Here is a 21819-nt window from a genome sequence, read left to right on the forward strand (position 1 = left end):
ATGGGAAAACTATTACTATAATTTTTCACACAAAAGAAAATACAGTTTTAAAAGAAGCCAAAATATTTCTCAGAAAATACCATTTTATTTATTTTTTTTTATTTTAAATAGTTTTTTTTTTAATTTTTTCTTTAATCTTTATTTATTTTTGAGAGAGAGAGACAGTGTGTGAGCAGGGGAGGAGTAGAGAGAGAGGGAGACACAGAATCTGAAGCAGGTTCCAGGCTCTGAACTGTCAGAACAGAGCCTGACGCGGGGCTTGAACTCAGGAACAGTGAGATCATGACCTGAGCCGAAGTCGGACACTTAACCGACTGAGCCACCCAGGTGCCCCCCATTTTATTTATTTTTAAGAAAAGATTTGTTACATAAAGCAGACTATTTTCTTTAATGTAATTTTTAAAAGGGCTTTTTCACCAGGAAATGGCATTATCCTTAAGGAAGAAATATTTGAAGGACTAGATCTGTAGAAGAGTAAGTGCGCCATTTCTCTGCCTCTACGTGACAGAGTTTTAGGCATAGGCTCGTCTCGTCCCTCAGAGAAGTGGCCAGATACACAGAGGAAAGAAGTTCATCCAGTAGGACTGTAGGTATTTAGAATCACATGTCTTAAAAAGCCCAATTGAACCCTCAAGAAAATAACATAAAATTCAGACAAATAAGAAATCATATGAAATCTGTAAGAAATCTTTTTTATTCTCATAATTCAACAACAGAGCAGAAGACCATGTCATCTGCAACATTAGTAGAAACATGAGACCCTTGGGAATCATTGTTATGTGAGCCCTTTATAAAAAGATTTAATTCATTCAACAAATATTTATTAAACAATCATTCTTCTAAGTACTGTAGTAAATAAGTGGGAGAAAAGGTTTTAGGTCGTACTTCGAATCAGAAGTCCAAGATCTAACAGGATATGCATTTTCTATTCCAAGGAGCTGGGAAGAGTGAACAGAGATATTTCAGGTGGTTTGGTAGCGTATTATTTGGCAGCAATTCAGAGACTAATTCTAATTCAGAGACTTGGAATAGTAGGAACCAGATATAAACCTAAAGTGTAATTTGCAGTTGTGATGGTTATGGGGATAAATCCTATCTCCAAAAATATGTGGTTTTTCCACATTTTTTCTTAGTGAGTCAAGGCCACTTACTACTTAGTGGTACTGTTACTCATTTTCTGACCATTTTTCACTTTGTTTTTGAGTTACAAGTTTATAATTCCATTATTGAAATGATGTGAAAAAATGTAAGTGGACAAGTATATAGACATTAAATGTGAATGTAGTTATAGTTGACGCCTTGTTTATTTCTTTGTATCAAAACAGGACCAACAGAACCATAAAGAGGTAGTAAAATATGAAAAAAAGTTACCATGTAATGGGAATCACCACCTCACAGAAAGCCTGAGAGACAAGTGCTCTAGGATAAAAGTAAGTGTCCCATGTTAAAATTACAAATAAATATTGGTACCCTTCCAGAGGCCTAGAATGGAGCCTCTGGGGAATGAGTAGATAGTGCTCAAAGTTTTTTTCAACTTTCTAATCTAGTATAGGTGTGCAAGTATGTGCATATGTATGTACATAAACACACAAAATGGGGGGAGGGGGTGATTTTAAGGCCCCACTGGAAAGATGATATTTGAGAAAATACCCGAAAGAGATAAAGGATTGAGCCACATAGCTATCTGGGGGAAGAACGGGATAAGAAGAGAAAATAGCAAGTAAAAGCTCCTGAGGCAAAAGCCTGCCTGGTGGGTTCCAGGAACATCCAACAAGGGAGAAAGCTAATAAGAAATGAGGTCCGAGAGTTCATGAAGAAGATGCAGGCTGTGCAGCCTTGAAAGATCTTTGGGTTTTAGTCTGAGTGAGATGGAGATTTATTGACAAGTTCTGACCATGAGAGAGACGTTATCTGACTTACATTTTAGAGGGATGACTCTGATTGTTGTGTTGGAAACAGAGTGGAAGCAGGAAGAGCATCTGAGAGAAAAATTTCAATAAGCCAGGCAAAGTTGATGGCGGCTCAGCCCAGAGAAGAATCAGTGGAGTAGTGAGAAATGTTTGGATTCTAAATGTATATTGAGGGGAAAAGCCAACAGGATTTACCGTCTCGTTCCAACTAGAATGCAAGATCCCTAAAGATGTTGTGTGTTTTCTGTGGCTATATCACTTAGCACATTCCTAATGGAACATGTATTTATTAAAAGTACAAATGAATGATTACACAGTGCTGCTTCATACTGTAACATGATTCATACTAGGACCAAAGGCAGGAAATGAATGTACAGCTAGCTTTTCCTTAAGTTATTAAAAAGGAAGCTCATTATTGTCAGAAGCCCCTTGTTTTATTATTTAGCACCCTGAATTAAACATGTTATTTGTTACATGACTGTAGCAATATGTACTACTGTGTTCTTCCACCTGCGCTTTGACCAGTGTGTCCCCTGCTTGGCCTCTAATCATTTGAACTTACAGACCAGGCTTGTTGGGTGTCTACCATATGCTAGGCACTATATCAGTTCTTTATCTCATGAGATACTTTTTATTGCTCCATTTACAAAGACACTGAGGCTTGGAGAGGAAGTTTAGTCGTTGCTCAAGGTCATATAGCTAGTAGGTTGGTAGAATCAGGACATGAAATCAAGTGTAAGTTTAGAATTTGAGTTTAGAAACATTTTTACAAATATAATTTTATTTCCCTTAAGCTATAATGTCTGTGTATATTTCATAGATTACATAGATATGGATATCATATTTACTTTTCCCTAGAAAAGTTTGTGGGACTCATTATAGTCTTTATTTTGTTTTTGGGAAAATGGCTCAATGATATCTGTAGTCAGGAAGTAGCAGAGATAGAACCTGAACTCTAACTGATAAAAGGTTCGAAAACTCAGATTCTAGGCAGAGAAATAGAAATGTGTAGAGAGGCTGCACCAAGCTGACAAATAGTTCGATTTTTCGTCACTTGTTTTACCTGGAAACTCACACTGCCTGCTGTGAACATGAGCCAGCATTCAGTCTTGAACTATAATATAGACTAGATTGAATTCACTCAAATTTATCTTTAGACTTTGAGATGGTCATTTAAATCATGAATGCATAAAGAACTAAAAGAAAATGTATCAAAATGTTAATAGGGATTGTTTCTGGTTTTCTGTGTTATATTTAAAATTTTTAAATTTTTAAAATAATTAAATAGTATTTCTGTAATCCAAAATCAATAAGAGATCCTTCCCCCCCTTTTTTTTAACACAAACATCTTAATTTGTTTCTGCATTACAGAAAATATTAAGCATAAGTTTTGTTAAAATTCTAGGGCAAGGACTATTTTTGTTACATTAGAATGAATTGTTAAATGAATTCTAATTTTCCTTAGGAGCTTCTGAAGAGATACTCAGAGATGTATAATCATTATGAGTGCTTAGATAGACTATCCCTTGACTTGGAGAAGGAAGTTGAAACCCAAAAAGAGCTTTCAATTAGAGTGAGAGCAAACCTCTCACTTCCGTATCCACAAATCAAACAAATTCAAAAACTTCTTACTGCAAACCAGAGATGTTCAATGGAATTCCACAGAGTCATGAAGAAACTTCAGGTACCACGTTTCTTAGTAATATCTTTGTAAATACTGCTATAATTGGTTTTAACATCAGTATATCTAAGTCCTACTTTGGGAGTTGGCATATTTGCTATTTAGTGTATTTACTACCAAATTAAGGGTTATATGGGTCTCAGCATAGTATGTGCAAAATCCAGTATGCATCTAGGACCTGTTCATTCAACAAAACTTGAGCTCTCCCTGTGAATCTGGATACTGCCAAGGTGCTCAGGAGACAGGTAGGAATAACATCTCAGTTATCTCCTGGTCTAGTGCATGAAGCAGATATATAAGCAGGTAGTCTAAGTGTGGTGATGGAGGTACGTGCAGATTGTTGACATACCAGATAAAGAGTCACAGAAGGTGAGACTGCAGTAGAAGCTGGACTGAGCAACAGTGATTGCAGTCCATTTTGCAGATGATGGAGAGCCACTGGACAGTTATTTTAAGTAGTGGCAGTAGCACGATCATACCGTTTTAGCTACTTCACCATAGAAAAACAATGAGTTTGTGGCAGAGAGAAGAGACAAAAAGCAGTTACAGTGGTCAGATGAGATACTATAGGTGACTCTTTTACCAGAAAAAGATTCACAGGGATGGGGAGGACAAAAGAAATTAAAGAAATATTCAGCAGCTTGGGATGCCTGTGTGGCTTAGTTGGTTAAGCGTCTGACTCTAGATTTTGGCTCAGTTCATGAGCTCAGGGTTCATGAGATCGAGCCCCACTTTGGGCTCTGTGCTGATGGCACAGAGCCTGCTTGGGATTCTTTGTCTCCCTCTCTTTCTGCCCCTCCCCCACTCACGTGTGCTTGCTCACTCTCAAAATAAACTTAAAGAAAAAAAAAAGTTTGGAATTCATCAGCTTATAGTTGCTAGATAATATAACATATGTGAGTAAGGTCACCCAGAAACCATAATAGAAGAATAAGAGCCATGGGATAAGAAGAGAGATCTAGAGAAGATAAATTTTCCAGTCAGTAGCAGTAAAGACAGCAACATGTGGGTTTGAGGCTGGAAACGTCAAAGGAACAGAAAAAAATCAAGCAAAAGTGCTGTTGCTCAAGTCAGTAGAGGACAAACATGTCAAAGATAAAGTGGTCAAGAGTGTCAGATACTTCATGCAGCCAGAATATGAACTGAACAGATGCCCTCAAGTTGTTGATTGATAATGGAGCTCATTGGTGACTTTCTCAGAGCAGTTTTAGTTGCGTGCTTAGGAAGGGCCAGATTATAAGAGGTTACGAAGTAGTGGAAGACTGAGGAAGGAGGGAGGGAGTTGGTATTTGTCTTTCCTAGGTAGTTTGCTTCTCAAGCCCTGATATTCCTTTTTTTTTTTTTTTAAGTTTATTTATTTTGAAAGAGGCAGTGTGTGCATGCAGAGAAAGGGCAGAGAAAGAGAGGGAGAGAGAGAAAACCAAGCAGGCTCCACACTGTTAGCGCAAAGCCTGACACAGGGCTTGATCCCACTAACCATGAGAGCATGACCTGAGCCAAGATCAAGAGCTGGGTGCTCAACCAACAGAGCTACCCAGGTGCCCCAGGCCCTGAAATTTTTCCACAAATCCAGGCAATCAGATATCCAGAATTTATCCAAGAGGTCCATGGAACACATGGCATTCAGATTATTGTTACCTTGATGCCAAACATCTAACTACATGTAGAAAGTACATCTTGAGGCTGGCATACCCATTTTGGTTACCCAATCAAGGTATGCAGGACAGGATGTTGAAAATGAATCTCAAGCTTCTAGCTGGGAAACATGGGTGATTGGTAGAGAAAGGTGAGTTTCTAGGGAAAGAGATTATGTTACATTTTAATATTGAATGTAAGGTAATTGTTGAACATCTATGAGATGTATCCAGTAGGGAGTCCAAAGTAAGGAACTTGAAGTCTGGAAGTTCTTCTCCCAAGATACTGAGAGGAGAAAACTGGGGATAGAGAGAGGCTCTTTCCTTCTTCCTCACTTACCAGAGGATATAGATAAAGAAGAGATGCCATCCCACCTCTTAGTCTTGAGGGTTTAAAACTTCCTCTAAATGTGATAAAAAGTTCATTTCCCAATTTGTTTAATGTTTTTCTGTAAGTATGTGTTAAGCCATGTTACAAAGATAAAGGAAGAACACCATGAATCCATCAATAAATTTGAAGTGTTTTTTATTGACGAAGTGGAAAAGCAAAATGAACTGCTAATTAAAATACAACACCTTCAACAAGATTATGATGTGCCATCCAGAGAATTAACAGACCTTAAATTGAGCCAGAATATGGATCTACATATTGAGGTATCATTTATTTAAATGGTTTCATTAGATTTTAGGCCTTTATGTCACATAGAGAAGGTACCTTTCCATGTGCTTAGAGCCATTTTTCATTTTCCAGAAATTAAAACTAGGTTGCAGGGTGGCAAGTGGCTAGATGTAAAGAGTGTCACATAATGGACTAATCTCCTTTTTCAGGACTCCACAGATACAGGAAATAGATTTAGTACCAACAAGTGGGAATTCATAGAACCCCAGAATAAGTTTGCAAATGCTTTCTAAACCTAGATCTGTGGCTGGGAGTCAGGAACATTTTTATTGCAGTAACTCCACATGGAGTGCCTTGCTCTCACCCAGCAGTGTGAGGCTGGCATCCAACTCCCAACACGTATGTGAGACCTGAGTGCACAGGAAAGCTACATGCAGAAGCACTTCGTATATTGTGATTATTGGTCACAGACAGTTTTGACAGTTAATTCTAACAGGCAGAATTCACAGACATTCCTCTTAGATGGCCTATACTGCCAAAAATTTATTATTCAAATCACTAGAATAAAGTTTTAAATTAGAATTACATTTCTAATGTAATTAGAATAAATTAGAATTATATTTATTTCAAAATATTAAGAATGAAAGTTCAGTAAGATATTTTCCCCTCTTTGATATCTATATGATATTTAGGTGAAAACTTTCCTAATGTCCAGGTGATTAAATACTTATTTTTCACACAGGAAATTCTCAAAGATCTTTCAGAAAATGACTTCCACTGCATAAAGGCTGAATTTCAACAAGTGCTAAGTAATAGGAAAGAAATGACCCAGTTTTTGGAAGAATGGTTGAATACTCATTTTGATACAGAAAAGCTTAAAAATGGCATCCAGAAAGAAAATGATAGGATTTGTCAAGTGAATAACTTCTATAATAACAAGATAATTGTAAGTAATGATTTTCTTTTGTGCTACCTCATTCTTTTTTGTTGTTTGCTCTGATTTTTCCACCTTTCTTAAAAAAGACTTAGAACAACTTAATCTTAGGTATGCTTTCTGTAATTTACTTGTATATACTTCATTTTTTTATTTGGAAAAAATTATGTAAAACATGTTCTTCCTCTTATATGTTATGTATGCTTCTTTAAGATAATTAAAGATAATCAACTGACACTTGTAAGGAAGATAAAATTAGGAGGCTTGGGAGACTTAGTTGGTTAAATATCCGACTCTTGGTTTCACTCAGGTCATGATCTCATGGTTTGTGAGTTCGAGTCCCACCTTGGACTCTGCACTGACAGCAGGGAGCCTGCTTGGGAATCTGCACCCCGCCCCCCTGCCCTCCCCCCGCCATCCCCCCCCCCCCCCCCCCCCCGCTGTTCCTTACCTGCTTGTGCTTGCTCTCCCTCTCAAAATAAACTTAAAAAAAAAAAAAGGATAAAATCTTGGGGTGTAATAATTAATCAGTTTCCACTTATGAAATCTTGAATCCTCTTTCCTTTCCCAGTTCTCACTGCTTCTGTAGGAATTGAGCCTTTTCCCCCCAGTAGCCTCAACAGGGTAAGACATGAGCCTGATTCAGGGCTGCAGGCAGCACCTGTGGTCATGCCATAGACAAGCCTGGCCAACTCCTTGGCGGAGGCCTCATTTGCTTTTCATGTTGGTGGTATCACTACCATATGCACTGATCCTTCAACTCTGAGGTTCAGAGATATGGTTTATACCTCTGTTCCTGAGGTGACTGGCTCCAGTGTATAGATTCACAAGAACCAACATTGCTGAAGATCATTTTTGTTAATTTGTTGTACTTTCCATTGATGAGGATATCATTCTGCTTTCTTTTTTTTTTTTTAATTTTTGTAATGTTTATTTATTTTTGAGACAGAGAGAGACAGAGCATGAACGGGGGAGGGGCAGAGAGAGAGGGAGACACAGAATCCGAAGCAGGCTCCAGGCTCTGAGCTGTCAGCACAGAGCCCGACACGGGGCTTGAACTCACAGACCATGAGATCATGACCTGAGCCGAAGTTGGCTCAACTGACTGAGCCACCCAGACGCCCCTCATTCTGCTTTCTGAAGTAATCCCTATCTCTATACCTGGTAAAATACACAGTAATCAGAAAGTTGCTTGTGTACATGGAACTGGAGCAAGGGGAGCTAGATTAACATCACAGCTTCTAAGATTAATTTCATATTTCATATGTTTGGGCAGTTCTTTTTTGACACTTTAATTTCATCTGGAAACTATACTTAAATCACACTGAAGTATAGGTAATATTTTCAAAAGCTGTTTTCCTATGGAGAGTCATTCCCATTTGTTAAATACCTCAAGCTAGCAGAATAGTATGAGCTATTTCAGGGCGGGGGCGGGGGAAGAGTCCACAATCAACGGAAAAGTATAAAACCAATATTTGGCTAAGATAATCCCCATATAATTCAGTGTTTTTCTTGTAATATTGAGGGCCTAGTTGGGAGTAGAAAGTAGGGATTCCTACTGTGTGGATGAGCATAGATATGTGGCTTCTTCCAGCACCCTGAGAATAGGAAATGATAACTTTGTATGGTGTGAGGCCAGTAGTCTAGAACCCAGGAAAGTCCAGGATGCCAGCCAAGAACACAACTAAGTTAGCATCCAAGTCTGATAGAAGTGCCTTAAAGCCACAAAGTTATAGATAAAACCAATAAGGCATTCATGATGAGCAAAAATACATCCCATAACAATTAGGAAGTAAAAAGATATGAGTAATTTCAGAGTTAGCGAAGGTATTGATTGACTATTATTTCCTGCACAGAAATATAAGATTTTCAGATTACCAAAAGTCAGTGAACTATTTTCCCTATAAACATTGAGATTTGAAATGAAACAGGAAAATAGATTGCTGTTAAGTTTATTGAATATGCTCTGCTATTACACATCAGTTAATGTTTATATAGGACATTATAAATATCATAATACAGGAGCACAGTCGGTTAAGCATCTGACTTTGGCTTAGGGTATGATCTCCCGGTTCATGAGTTTGAGCCCCTCATCAGACTCTGTGCTGACAGATCCTTTGTCCCCCTTGCCCCTCTCGTGCATACATGCTTGTATACACTCTCTCTCTAGGATAAATAAACATTAAAAAAATTGAATAACAAATGTCATAATACATAATAACTTTAACCTGTACAGTTTTGCAGATTCCTCTCCATAATGTTAGCACTGATTTAATAAAGTGAGGTTTATCATCTTGCAAATCAATGTGAATCCTCTCCAGTCCTTATTTTTTATTCTCATCAATATCCAGCATCTTCTGTAGTTTTAGAAACTGATGCAAACCACAAAGAATGTTCACATTCTTTGAAAGTACTATTCTAGAGTGTTCTAAATAATGAATTTCAGCATATGCCTTGTTCTAGAATTCTAGTAGTTTTCATAGTATTTTTATATGTGATTCATTTTAGAGTTATAATAGTGTTTTACTATTCAATAGGCTATAATGAATGAATCTACAGAGTTTGAAGAAAGAAATGCTACCATAACTAAAGAATGGGAACATGACCTGAAATCAGTGAAAGAGAAAAATGAACAACTATTTAAAAACTACCAAACTTTGAAGATCTCCCTGACATCTGGTGTCCTTGTTAATGCTGTTACAGAAGACAATAAGAATCTTCATGTTACATCAAGAGCCACACAACTAACCACAGAGGTATGTGATTTCTTATGAGACATTTTTCAGTTTGCAGATTGATCAGAGTTAAAGATGCATTTTATGTAACACTTCAGAGCAAAATTATAGTATCAAATGTATTAGGGAATGTGGGCCATGTTTGTGTGTGATGGGCTTGTTTTTATTTATTTTTTTAATGTTTTATTTATTTTTGAGAGAGAGAATGAGCAGGGAAAGGGCAAAGAGAGGGGGAGAGAGGATCGGAAGCAGGCTCTGCACTGACAGCAGTGAGCCTGATGTGGGGCTCAAACTGACAAACCGTGAGATCATGACCTGAACTGAAGTCACATGCTCAACTTACTGAGCCACCCAGGTGCCCCAATGGGCTTGTTGTTTAAATATAGTCCTATTGTGGCTATCACTCAAATAACTACAGAACTATATATTACATGAGATCTTCCCTTTGAATTATAAAGCAGAAGTAACTCATAGCTTAACTTGATTAAAGATACATGTACCTTCTCAGGTGCTATTACTATACATTATAAATTTCTTCAATTGTGTAATTTTTTTTTTAAGTTTATTTATTTTGAGACAGAAAGAGAGAGGCATGAGCAGAGGAGGGACAGAGAAAAAGGAAGGGGGGGAGGCAGAGAGAATCCCAAGCAGCTTCACACTGCCAGCACAGAGCCTGATGCAGGGCTCGAACTCACAAAATGCAAGATCATGACCTGAGCCAAAACCAAGAGTCAGCTGTTTAACCAACTGAGCCACCCTGGCACCCCACAATTGTGTAACTTTTTATTAAACTATAATCTGTGTCTGTATATAGTACTAGCTTAGAGGGTTAGTGCAATTCAGCTTTTCTCTAATTATCATCAGTCTTTAATACTGGTTTGTGTTATATCAAAATTAAAGTGGAAAAGCCTAAAAAAATATAACAGATGTCTTATATAGATTAACCTGTATCCAAGAATCAATACGTTACTTGAATGATTCAGTTATAGGCGTACATTGGGTGGCTCAGTCGGTTAGGTGTCTGACTTCAGCTCGGGTCATGATTTCACAGCTTGTGGGTTCGAGCCCCATGTCGGGCTCTGTACCGACAGCTCGGAGCCTGGAGCCTGCTTGGGATTCTGTGTCTCCTTCTCTCTCTACCCCTCCCCCACTCATGCTCTGTCTCTCTCTCAAAAATAAAGAATTAGTAAAAAAAAATTTTTTTGAATGATTCAGTTATTTTGTTACCTAGCCTTACTTGGGAATCTGCGAAGCAGGCATACTATTTTATGTTGTTAGCACACAAAATGACTTCGTGAAGAACCTAAGAGGAAATTATAATTTATCATCTTGAGCAAAATAAATACTCAGAATAAAACGTCAGCCACTAATTTAATAATCAGTTACCAGTGGAAACTAGAAGACCACTGGTACAGTTTATCGATTTGCTAATCACTACAGACCTCAGTCAGTTGGTGGAAACAAAAATAGCCAAAATATTAAGCCTATCTACCAAAGTAATAAAGAAACAGAAGAAATATCCATCTTCAGTGACCCCAGGAAATACCCTATCCGATAGTAAATGATATACTATTAATCTGGTAATCATGCCGAATTAGAGTAGCATAGAGTAGTTTGGTACGATACGGAAATAGACACATCAAGCAGTGGAACAGAGTAGAGTTCAGCAGTACACCCAAGTAAGGATGAGAATTCAGTGTTTGATAATGGTAACCACCAACTCGGTGGGGAAAAGATGGTTTACTGCATGTTTGATTCCAGACTACCAGCTAGCCACCTGGAAAAAAATAAATCTGGATTCCTACCTCACTCATTTAAACAAAAATAAATTCTAGATGGGCCAAAAACAAACATTTTCTAGGAAATCCTGCATGTGTGTGTAGGTGAATAATCTTACAAATATGAACAAACTCGGGTATTTAACTTCAGGTATTTTTGTATTTGAAAAAAACTGGAAATAACCTAGATGTTCACTAGTGGTTGATGGGTTAGCTAATTTACAATACCTCTATAAGACAGGATGTATGTATCCATGAAAACAAAAATGTGGAGAGATCTCTATGTGTTGTTAATGGAAATATCTGGAAAGTATATTATCAAGTTAAAAAGAAACAGAACTGGGGCACTGGGATGACTCAGTCATTAAATGTCTGACTTTTGGTTTGGGCTCAGGTCATGCATGATCTCTCAGTTCATGGGACCGAGCCCTGAATTGGGCTCTCTCGCTGACAGCAAGGAGCCTGATTGAGACTCGCTGTCTCTTTCTCTCTCTCTCTCTGCCCCTCCCCCACTTGTGCACTCGCTGTCTCTCTCTCAAAAATAAATATTTTTTAAAAAACAACTATATATTCAGTATGTTCCTACTCTGTGTATGACTATTTTGTAACTGTGTACTCACAAGCACTTAAATAGGCATGGAAAATTTCTAGAAGGATACACTTGAAAGAGTTTAGTAGTCATTGTTACCAGGTCAGCTCGGGTTCTGAGATGGGGAAACTTCCCCTTCATTATATGCCTTTGAATTTTTCCACATGCTTGTATTTTTTAATTTTAAAATTAGGTAATAAAAATAAAGGGAAAGCTATGTTATATGCATTACTTAAAGAGTCAGTTAACAGGTGTACTTTCTTTAAGTGCTGTTAATTTAAAATGTGAGTGCCTTTTTAATATGCTTAGCACTGTACTAACCAGTAAATAAGATAAACACTAAACCTTGTAATATAAAATTTGGGCCTTTTTTAATCCAAAAATCATCAACTTCTAAATAAAGGAAGTAATACATCTGTAAATTGAGTGACATTTGGTTTCTCTTCTATCTTTTCTTAATGCAATCTGAAAAATTAATACCTATGTATATGATCGTCTTTGTCTTAAACTTATATTCTGTGATTCTGCCTTCATGGCATACCTTATTTATGTGTGCTTTTTCTCACAGAAAATTCAGGAGTTGGAAACTTCACTGCGTGAAGCTAAAGAAAGTGCTATGCACAAGGAAAGCAAGATTATAAAGCTGCAGAAAGAACTTGAGATGACTAATGACCTAGTAGCAAAACTTCAAGCACAAGTTAATGAATCAAATAAATGCCTTGAAAAGACTAAAGAAATGATCCAAGTACTTCAGGTAACTTAACAAACTCATTTTACAATAAAAGGGGTTTTTTTTCTTCTACTCTTGAATTTGACGGTTTATTTGGGACTCTAATCTTTTACTTGAACTTCCTGTTACCTATGTATGTATGAAGTTCAATACTCAAGCTTTAAGAGAGCAGGTGAAGGGGCCCCCGGGTGGCTCAATCAGTTAAGCATCCGACTTCGGCTCAAGTCACGATCTCACAGTTCTTGAGTTCAAGCCCCGCATTGGGCTTTCTGCTGTCAGTATGGAGCCTGCTTTGGATCCTCTGTCCCCCTCTCTCTCTGCCTCTCTCATAAATAAATAAATAAATAAATAAATAAATAAATAAATAAATAAGCAAGCAAGCAGAAACTTAGAAATGAAATGTAGGAATATATTTTCATGCAAAATAATGATTATTTTTGTATTCCTAGAAAAATTACTTTTAAAAGGCATATAAATACTATTCTAAAAGTCCTGGCTCATTCAATAAGACATGAACAGAGAGGCAATAAAAAACAATCTCATATAGTTTAATGTAAAACTAAAAACCAAGAAAATCAATTGTAAATCCTTAGAACTTTTTAGAATAATTATTTAATATTTCAAATCACATTTTTATTCAATCAAGAAATATTTGTTGAGTCTTCTATATGTTGGTCATTGCTCTAGATGTCATGTATACAGCAGTGGAAAGAAAAGTACCTCCCTTCCTTCTAGTTGCTTATATTCTTGTTCAGGAAGACAGAAAATAACCAAGTATATATGTGTGTCAAATGGTGAAAAGTGCAATGGGAAAAAATTAAGCTAGACAAGGGGTGTATGGGTGCTGGGTGAAAGTGAGGGTGGGAGGGAAACCTCTTATCTTACAAAGCGTTGCTGAGCAGAGCCACACCATTAAGAGGACTTGAAGGGACGAGTGAGCTCTGTGGTAGCGGAAGGGCCTTCTAGGCGAAGGAAATCTCAGATAGCCTAGACATGTTTAAGAAACAAGCCGGTGTCTCCTGTGCAGAATGAGCAAGGGGACAGAGGTGGGAAAGAAGGTAAGAAGTAGCGGAAAGTCAACTCGTAAAGGGTCTCACAGGTTATCGTAAGAACTTTGGTTTTTATTTTGAGTGAGCTGAGAAGTCGTCGGGATTTTGGCAAAAGGATATAATGATCTGACTTAATTTTAAAGGCTGCCCTTTGAAAATCAAATCCAAGAGGGTGTGTTTGTTGTAGCTGCTACAACAAAGGGAAGCAGACTGCAACAACTCAAACAAGAGAGAATCTTGTTTCTCTATCTCATATAAAAGTATGAGTTCCAGGTTGGCAGGAGGGTCCATACTGCATGACCATTCAGAGGCTCACTTGTCTCCCATCCTGTTTCTCCACCACCCCTCTGGTGCTGTTTTCATCTGCATGGTTAAAGCCAGGTTGTAAGCAGTTCATGCTCCGGCTCATAAGAAAGGGACAGATGGAGAAGACAAAATTCATCTTAAAATCTCTATTCTTAAAGAAGGCTCTGGCCCAGACGTGGCACACATGCCTTCCTTTCATATTTCTTGGAGTTAAGACATTATGCCAGAGTTTTTGGCCCAGACAACTGGAAGGTTATAAACTTATATTCTATAAAATGCAACATGTATTTAACTCAACATAAGAAAAAACTTTTAACCTATTCCCCACTATTTGAAAACATCTTGGATATAGCTGTCCAATATAATGTGGGGTTTATTAATTGAATAGAGAAGAAAGTAATTTGAACAAATGAATCATTAAAATTTTGTTTCAATCTTGATACATTTCCTCCCTTGTATCATTACAAATTGTTTATATCGAGTAGCAGTGAATTTATTAAAAATTTAAGTTACATTAAAACTTTAGGGACATCCTGCATGATGGGAAAAAAAGATTTTTTTTTTTAATGTTTATTTATTTTTGATAGAGAGACAGAGCACAAGTGGGGAAGAGGCAGAGAGAGACACACACACACAGAATCTGAAGCAGGCTCTCAGCTGTCAGCACAGAGTGGGGCTCAGACTTACAATCATGACCTGAGCCACCCAGGCACCCCAGAAGAAAAAAGATCTTATTTATGATGGTCACAAAATCAAAAATAAAATGCTTGAATGACTAACCTTAACAAAAAATGAGGAAAACATATATGAAAAGAGCAAGAGAACTTAAAAAAGAAATACAGAGCGTGTGGTTTATAAGAAACACACCATTTCCTAAGTTGGAACTTCAATACTGTACAAGCCTAAGTTGTTCCCAAGTTAATTCCTAACTTTCATGTAATTCAAATCAGAATTTCAAAGGAATTCTTTCTCAGGTAGAGCCAGGAAACTTTCTTAACTGAATCCATCTAAAATGCAGCTGATAAATAGGTGATATTAACAAATTTATGTTTGCAGTCTTCTCAGTTTATTAGTGAAACTATTTAAGACTCAGTATTTCTTGAGTGCAGCATTGGTCGCATGCCATATGTTTGAAATATGGAATTCTGTTGTCTTTCATTTCTAATTCGGTATTTTCAATTTTGATTTCTCTTACATAAAAATGTTTTAAATAATGTTATATGTGAGTAATTTATTTCATTATACCATGACAAAAAAAACTGTAATCTCTGCATTTTCTTTTTTGTGTCATAAGTGGGTACCTTTTTTTTAAAGCTCTTTGAACTTTTAAAACAGTATATAGACAAGTAGATCAGTCGAAGAGAATAGAAGGCTTAGAAGTAGACCCACACAAATGCAGTCAGCTGATCCTAGACAGAACAAAGGCAGTTGAGTAGACTCAACTTAGCAACTAGTGATGCTGGAGCATCTGGACTTCCATAGGCCAAAAAACGAATCTTGACAGATACCCTCTATCTGCCACAAAAAGTAACTCAGTTGATCAAAAATCTAAATGTAAAACACAAAACTAGAAAACGCCCAGAAGAGAAGACAGAAGATCTAGGTGGCCATGGGCTTGGGAGTGACTTTATCTTAGATACAACACCAAAAGCACGATCCAGGAAAGAAAAAAATGGTAAGTTGAAATGAAAATATTTAAATGAAAAATATCTGCTCTGCGAAGGACAGTTAAGAAAATTAAAAGACAAGTCACAGATCGGAAGAAAAATTTTTGCAAAACACGTATCTGATAAAGAACTGTTGTCCAAAATAAACAAAGAATTCTTAAAAGTCCATGATAAAAACAGCCTGATTAAAAAATGGGCAACAGATCTAAACAGACACCCCACCTAAGAAGATACTCATGGGACAAATAAGCAAATGAAAAGATTCTCAGCTTCATGTCATTAGAGTATTGCAAATTAAAACAAAATACACTACACTATAACACCTATGGTATCTCAAAATGCCATGCTCGCCAAAATCCAAAACATCACACTAAATGCTGGTGACGAGCTGGAGGAATAGGAACTTTCATTCATTGCTTGAAGGACTGCAAATGGGACAGCCAGTTTGAAAGAGAGTTTGGCAACTTCTTACAAAACTGACAACACTTCAGTCAGCCACATTCTCAGGGAGTCCCTGATATGAGCATCTGAATCAGAAGGTGGGGTATTGAACGGGTGCTGTGACTGAGCAAACAGTGGGCTTCTCCAAGAATGGGCTTATCTTACCCTGTCATCAGCCTCCTTAAGCTGAGCATCTATCATTTTGCTTCTTTTTAGTCTTTGCTAGCCATGGTGTGCATGTGAATGTTTCTATGGGGTTTGGGGTGAGAAAGCCTAGAGGAATAAAGAGAGCTCTCTAGATCCCTATTTAGATGGGTTTTATTTTTTATTCAATATCTAATTCTCCATTGTATGGCTGTGGTACAATGATAAAAAGTGATTTATTCAGCAATAATAAGAAATGAGCTAACAAGCCACAAAAAGATGCGGACGAACCTTAAATACACACCACTAATTAAAAGAAGCCAATCTGAGGTGCCTGTGTGGCTCAGTTGGTTAAGTGTCTATCTTTGGCTCAGGTCATGATTTCATGGCTCATGAGTTCAAGACCTGCGCCGGGCTCTGTGCTGACAGCTCAGAGCCTGGAGACTGCTTTGGATTCTGTGTCTCCCTCTCTCTCTGCTCCTCCCTGGCTTGTGCTCAGTCCCTCCCTCCCTCCCTCCCTCTATCTCTCTCTCTCTCTCTCAAAAATAAATAAAACGCATTAAAAAAAAAAATTCAGAAGAAGCCAATCTGAAAAGACTACATACCCTATGATTCCAACTATATGACATTCTGGAAAAGGCAAAACCAGGGAGACAGTAAAAAAATCAATGGTTGCCAATGGTCCGGAAGGGGTTAGGGAGGGAAAGATGAATAGGTGAAACACGGGATTTTTAGGGCAGTGAAGCTATTCTGTATGATACAGTAATGATAGATATGTGCCATTTTACATCTGTCAAAATCCATAGAATGTACAGTACAAATAAAAAACCCTAATGCAACCTAAAATATATCAATATTGGCTCATAATTTGTAACAAATATACCACACTAATATGTGATGTTAATAATGGGGGAAATGGGCAGGGTGGGGAGGGAGATGGAGTGCGACAAGCGTATATGGGAACTCTGTGTACTCTCTGCTCAGTTTTTCTATCAACCTAAAATTTCTCTAAAATATAAAAATCTGTTTATTAAAAAAAGATTTAAATATATGCAAGTATGTATTTATGTATGTTTTTTTTTTTTTCTGTGATGGGAAGTAGATACATTGACAGCACTGGATTGAACCATCCTTGAATACACAATGTCCCAACAACACTTTATACTGTTTTGTGCCTTGGTTCAGTTCTAGTTTGCTGTTTGTATTGCCATTCTGGCATCTTTTTGTTTCATTTTACCCTCCCTGTCTCCCCCCCTCCCACCCCCCCATTATTCTCAACATTTGTTGCATTTTGTCTTAAGTATTTCATTTTTAATTGGAAAAAAATTTGTTTTAAGAAATGAAAGTCAAATGTTCTTAATTACATATTAGCTTCCAGTAGTTTCAAATATACTTCACATCAAATATCTGCTTGTTCATTTTAGGATTAAATTTTGGGCCTTTTCCTGCTTTTCATATATTTGAAGTTTGCTGTTTTAAAATGTTCCTACCAAATCAAGGTAGTTAACAACTCTTTAAAACTGCTCTGAAATTATTTTATTTTTTTCTTCTCTAAAAAATTTAGGACAAAGTTGCTTTAGGAGCTAAGCCCTACAAAGAAGAAATTGAAGATCTCAAAACAAAGCTGGTAAAAATAGACCTAGAGAAGATGAAAACTGCCAAAGAGTTTGAAAAAGAGTACGTCTTTGCCTTAATTGAACATGACTTTAATAGCTCAAGTTTGCCTTCTAAATTATATAAATTTCTTTGCATTGGTTAACTTTTTAAAATATATGGAAATATTGTTATTGCTTTTTAAAATATCCACATCCACAGATTTTAAACTTGTTAAATTCTCATTACATATCCAAAGTTTTTTAAAAATGTGCATAGTTCTGGCCAATTACTAATACAATGTTTCTTTTGATGCTTCTTGCTCAGTCATATATAAACAGCTTAAAAACGGCCTTTTTATGCTTGAAAATGAATGTTAAGAACCTGTATGTGTGTGTTTGTGTCTAGCAGTTTGACCAAGGTTTCTGTTGGTTCTCTTCATTTAATTTGTTCCTCCTGTTGTGTTTTTGTGTAAAGGTTGTATTTCCTTTTATATTATGGTACCTACAAATGCATAACCTCTTTTTATTTGTTTATGTATACTACTGTACATAATGGCACGCCTAAAATTCTTTATGATATGGCGTAATGAAAAAACATGAAACAGAGTCAGAGACAGTGAATTAGAAATATAATATTGCCACATTATTATATCACCTTGCATAGGCTGTTTAATCTCTCTGGGCGTTATGTTCATATTCAATAAATAAAACAATAAGTTTGTATTAGACGATTTCTTAAGATTCCTTCTGGCTCCTAATGCTTTTTGTTCTTCCTATAAATATTTAACAAGGATACCTAATTTGCCCAAAAAGTAGCATTCTGAAGCTTTTGCATCCGGACTAGCCTTCCATTGATAAGAGTATTGGTTTTAGTGAAACTTATACCTATCAAGTTCTTCACTATAAAAAAAGCAATTTTACTTAGAGAATAGGATCCGCAGGTAACTTTCAGAGTCTCTAAAGGCAGAAAGTCTCATGATTTATCACTGCTGATTAATGCTTAAGCCAGGAGTTCATAAAATATCACTTTTTACTGGGAGACAGTGAGCAGAATTTGTTTGACCTTTGACTATCACACTGGACTGGACTACAGCCGGGGTTTACTTCCCTGACAATGTAGACATAGGTAGAAGTTTTTTCTCACTTTCATGCTCTGGTAATTGTTGTATCCAATTAATAGCTATTGGGCTTCCAGATATTTAAAAAGAATTGTTTAAAAAAAAGTACTCCTGCAACCAAACAGAATGCTTCTGATTTGATGGTGTTGTACCTATAAAACACTTGGTACCAAGAGGGTATCTGCTACTACTTATGGGTTTCATGTCAATGTGATATATCTTATTAGAAAATTCTTGACAGCAGTTCTGTTTATTCTTCCATTAAAAATTAGTTGCTAGGCTTTTACATATTTCCATTGTTCTTTTTAGAATTACTTCTACAAAAGCCACTGTAGAATATCAAAAAGAAGTTATAAGGGTATTGAGAGAAAATCTTAGAAGAAATCAACAAGCGCAAGATACCTCACGTAAGTAGAAAATGCTGATATTTCCATAACTTTCCATTTTACTTCTCAATACACTTAGACATTTTGAATACTATTATATATGTGACAGTCAAGAATAAACATGTTAATCACTAATTTAGAAAGAACTGTTTTTGAAACGAACTTACTGGGATCATATTTATCCTGTACCCAATTTAGTTTGGTTTCCTATAATTTTAACTGTCCATTGGAGATTCTTAAAAAATACAGATTTTACCTTTGCATTATCAGATCATCAGATCTTTACATAGTAGTGAAGACATTCACATCTTAATAGATTTTAACCATAGGCACAGTAAAAATACAATCAGTACACAGTAGAAATAAGGAAATAAAATCCTATTTGTTCTTAGTACTAAAAATACAGAGTTGATGCTTATTTGCAAACTCTTTGAAATCGTGCAATCTTTTTGAAATTGATTTTAGACACAGTTGTCAAATCTAATGATCAAATTTCTCATATGATTTCCTCAACCTATATCTTTTTCCATATTTTTATCTCATGTTTCATTTGAAAAGAGAGGATGCTGAACAGTACTTGGGACAGCTTTGTGTAGTAAACACTGAACTAAGGACAGGTCACTCGCACTTCATGGCCCTATGAAATCATGGGGACAATAATACCTGACCTTCTAGCTTATATATATACTTATTGTAAGGATCAAACTGAAAGTTGTGTGTGAAAGCACACTGAAAGTTCTAAATGTCAAGCAAACATAAGGTAATACTTGTGTGTATTATTATCCACTCATTTAAAAAAAAAATGAGAAAGTGTTAAAGATGTTGTCTAGTACATATGTAGACTGAACTTCTCTAGTGGCTATTGTGGGATAATTGCACCCCTACCTGGAAAACTTTAAGGGATAAAAATAGAAATGAGCAAGCTTTGTTGTTACAGAAGGGTCAGGATAATTAACTCTTGATTTGTGACTTTCAGTACATATTGTATCTGAATCCAAAGTAATTCAAAAGAAAATGGACATTAAGTGTCTTCCCCATACACACCTTACCACCCTTTTGTAAATTGTTGGTTACACAGTGGATTATTCTACGTAGAAGCACCTCACATTTTAATGCAGTTTTACCTGAAATTTAAAAAACAACTCTTTACATTACTTTTATAGTGCGGAATACTTAATAATATATGCTTTAGTATCTTTCTGAGGTTTATTCAGTTAACAAGTATGTGTTGAGAACTTACAGTGCACTGAGTAACTAGCAGTGGACCCCACACACACACATTCTGTATTGTAAGAAGCCCTCTGGGTGTTTCCACTGATGGAGAGGAGAGAGAGTGAAGGACCACACTCACTGGGGAGATTACTACTGCTGCCGTCATTGTGCAAGATTTCAGGGAGCACTGTGGTGGGAGTGGACTTGGTGGGTTGGAGAGAAGCAGGAGGACTCTAGAGATAATTAGAAGGGTTGATCACATAGGCACAGGAAGTGAGGTAGAAGGAGGAAGGCAAGGATGGCTTCTAGGGAGACGATTGAGATGGTCTGGTTTTTACAGTGACTTATTGCGCTCAGTAACATGCCCTTTATTTTGAACTTTGGAGATAATTAAAATTATCACTTATGTGTGTATTTGCCCTCCTCACAGTTGTATCAGAATGTACGGACTCTCAGCCTTCGAATAAACCCTTAACCTGTGGAGGTGGCAGTGGCATCGTACAAAGCACAAAAGCTCTTATTTTTAAAAGTGAATATATACGGCTAGAAAAAGAAATCTCTAAGTTAAAGCAGCAAAATGAACAGCTAATAAAGCAAAAAAATGAACTATTAAGGTAAGATCTGCTTACACGATATTGAAATTATGCTTCTGGCTATTATATGTGGGGAGCATGGCATATACATATGCATATATATTTTTTGCAATTGGCAAGCCTTCACACATATGGGGAAAGTCATTTTTAGAGTATATGTAATAATTTTTTTTTTTTTTATTTAAATCCAAGCTAGTTAACATATAGTGTAATAATGATTTCAGGAGTAGAATTTAGTGATTCATCACTTACATACATTACCCAGTGCTCATCCCTACAAGTGTCCTCCCTACTGCCCATCACCCATTTAGCCCATGCCCCAACCCAACACCCCTCCAGCAACCCTCAGTTTGTTCTTTGTATTTAAGAGTCTCTTATGGTTTGCCTCCCTGTTTTTATCTTATTTTTCCTTCCCTTCCCCTATGTTCATCTGTTGTGTTTCTTAAATTCCACATTCATGAAATTATGATATTTATCCTCCTCTGACTGACTTATTTTGCTTAGCAGAATACATTCTAGTTATTTTTTTTTTTAACATTTATTTATTTTTGAGACAGAGAGAGACAGAGCATGAACAGGGGAGGGGCAGAGAGAGAGGGAGACACAGAATCTGAAACGGACTCCAGGCTCTGAGCTGTCACACAGAGCCTGACGCGGGGTTCGAACTCACGGACCGTGAGATCATGACCTGAGCTGAA

The 21819-nt window shown here is 36.8% G+C and overlaps 1 protein-coding gene across 7 annotated transcripts in view; it reads left to right on the forward strand.

Annotated features, from left to right (window-relative positions):
* CENPE (centromere protein E) overlaps positions 1-21819 on the forward strand; it is a 79349-nt gene that overhangs the window by 51886 nt on the left and 5644 nt on the right. For all 7 annotated transcript variants that reach the window (XM_019416235.2, XM_019416263.2, XM_053901369.1 and 4 more), the window contains 9 exons: positions 1326-1430; positions 3376-3594; positions 5682-5879; positions 6587-6790; positions 9316-9534; positions 12449-12634; positions 17782-17894; positions 19240-19337; positions 20959-21142. In XM_019416235.2, the coding sequence (XP_019271780.2) occupies positions 1326-1430; positions 3376-3594; positions 5682-5879; positions 6587-6790; positions 9316-9534; positions 12449-12634; positions 17782-17894; positions 19240-19337; positions 20959-21142 (1526 nt within the window). The remainder of the gene's footprint in view (positions 1-1325; positions 1431-3375; positions 3595-5681; positions 5880-6586; positions 6791-9315; positions 9535-12448; positions 12635-17781; positions 17895-19239; positions 19338-20958; positions 21143-21819) is intronic.

The sequence above is a fragment of the Panthera pardus genome, unplaced genomic scaffold, assembly GCF_024362965.1.
Source record: "Panthera pardus isolate Hobbes unplaced genomic scaffold, ASM2436296v1 HiC_scaffold_13, whole genome shotgun sequence".
Taxonomy (NCBI): Eukaryota; Metazoa; Chordata; class Mammalia; order Carnivora; family Felidae; genus Panthera; species Panthera pardus.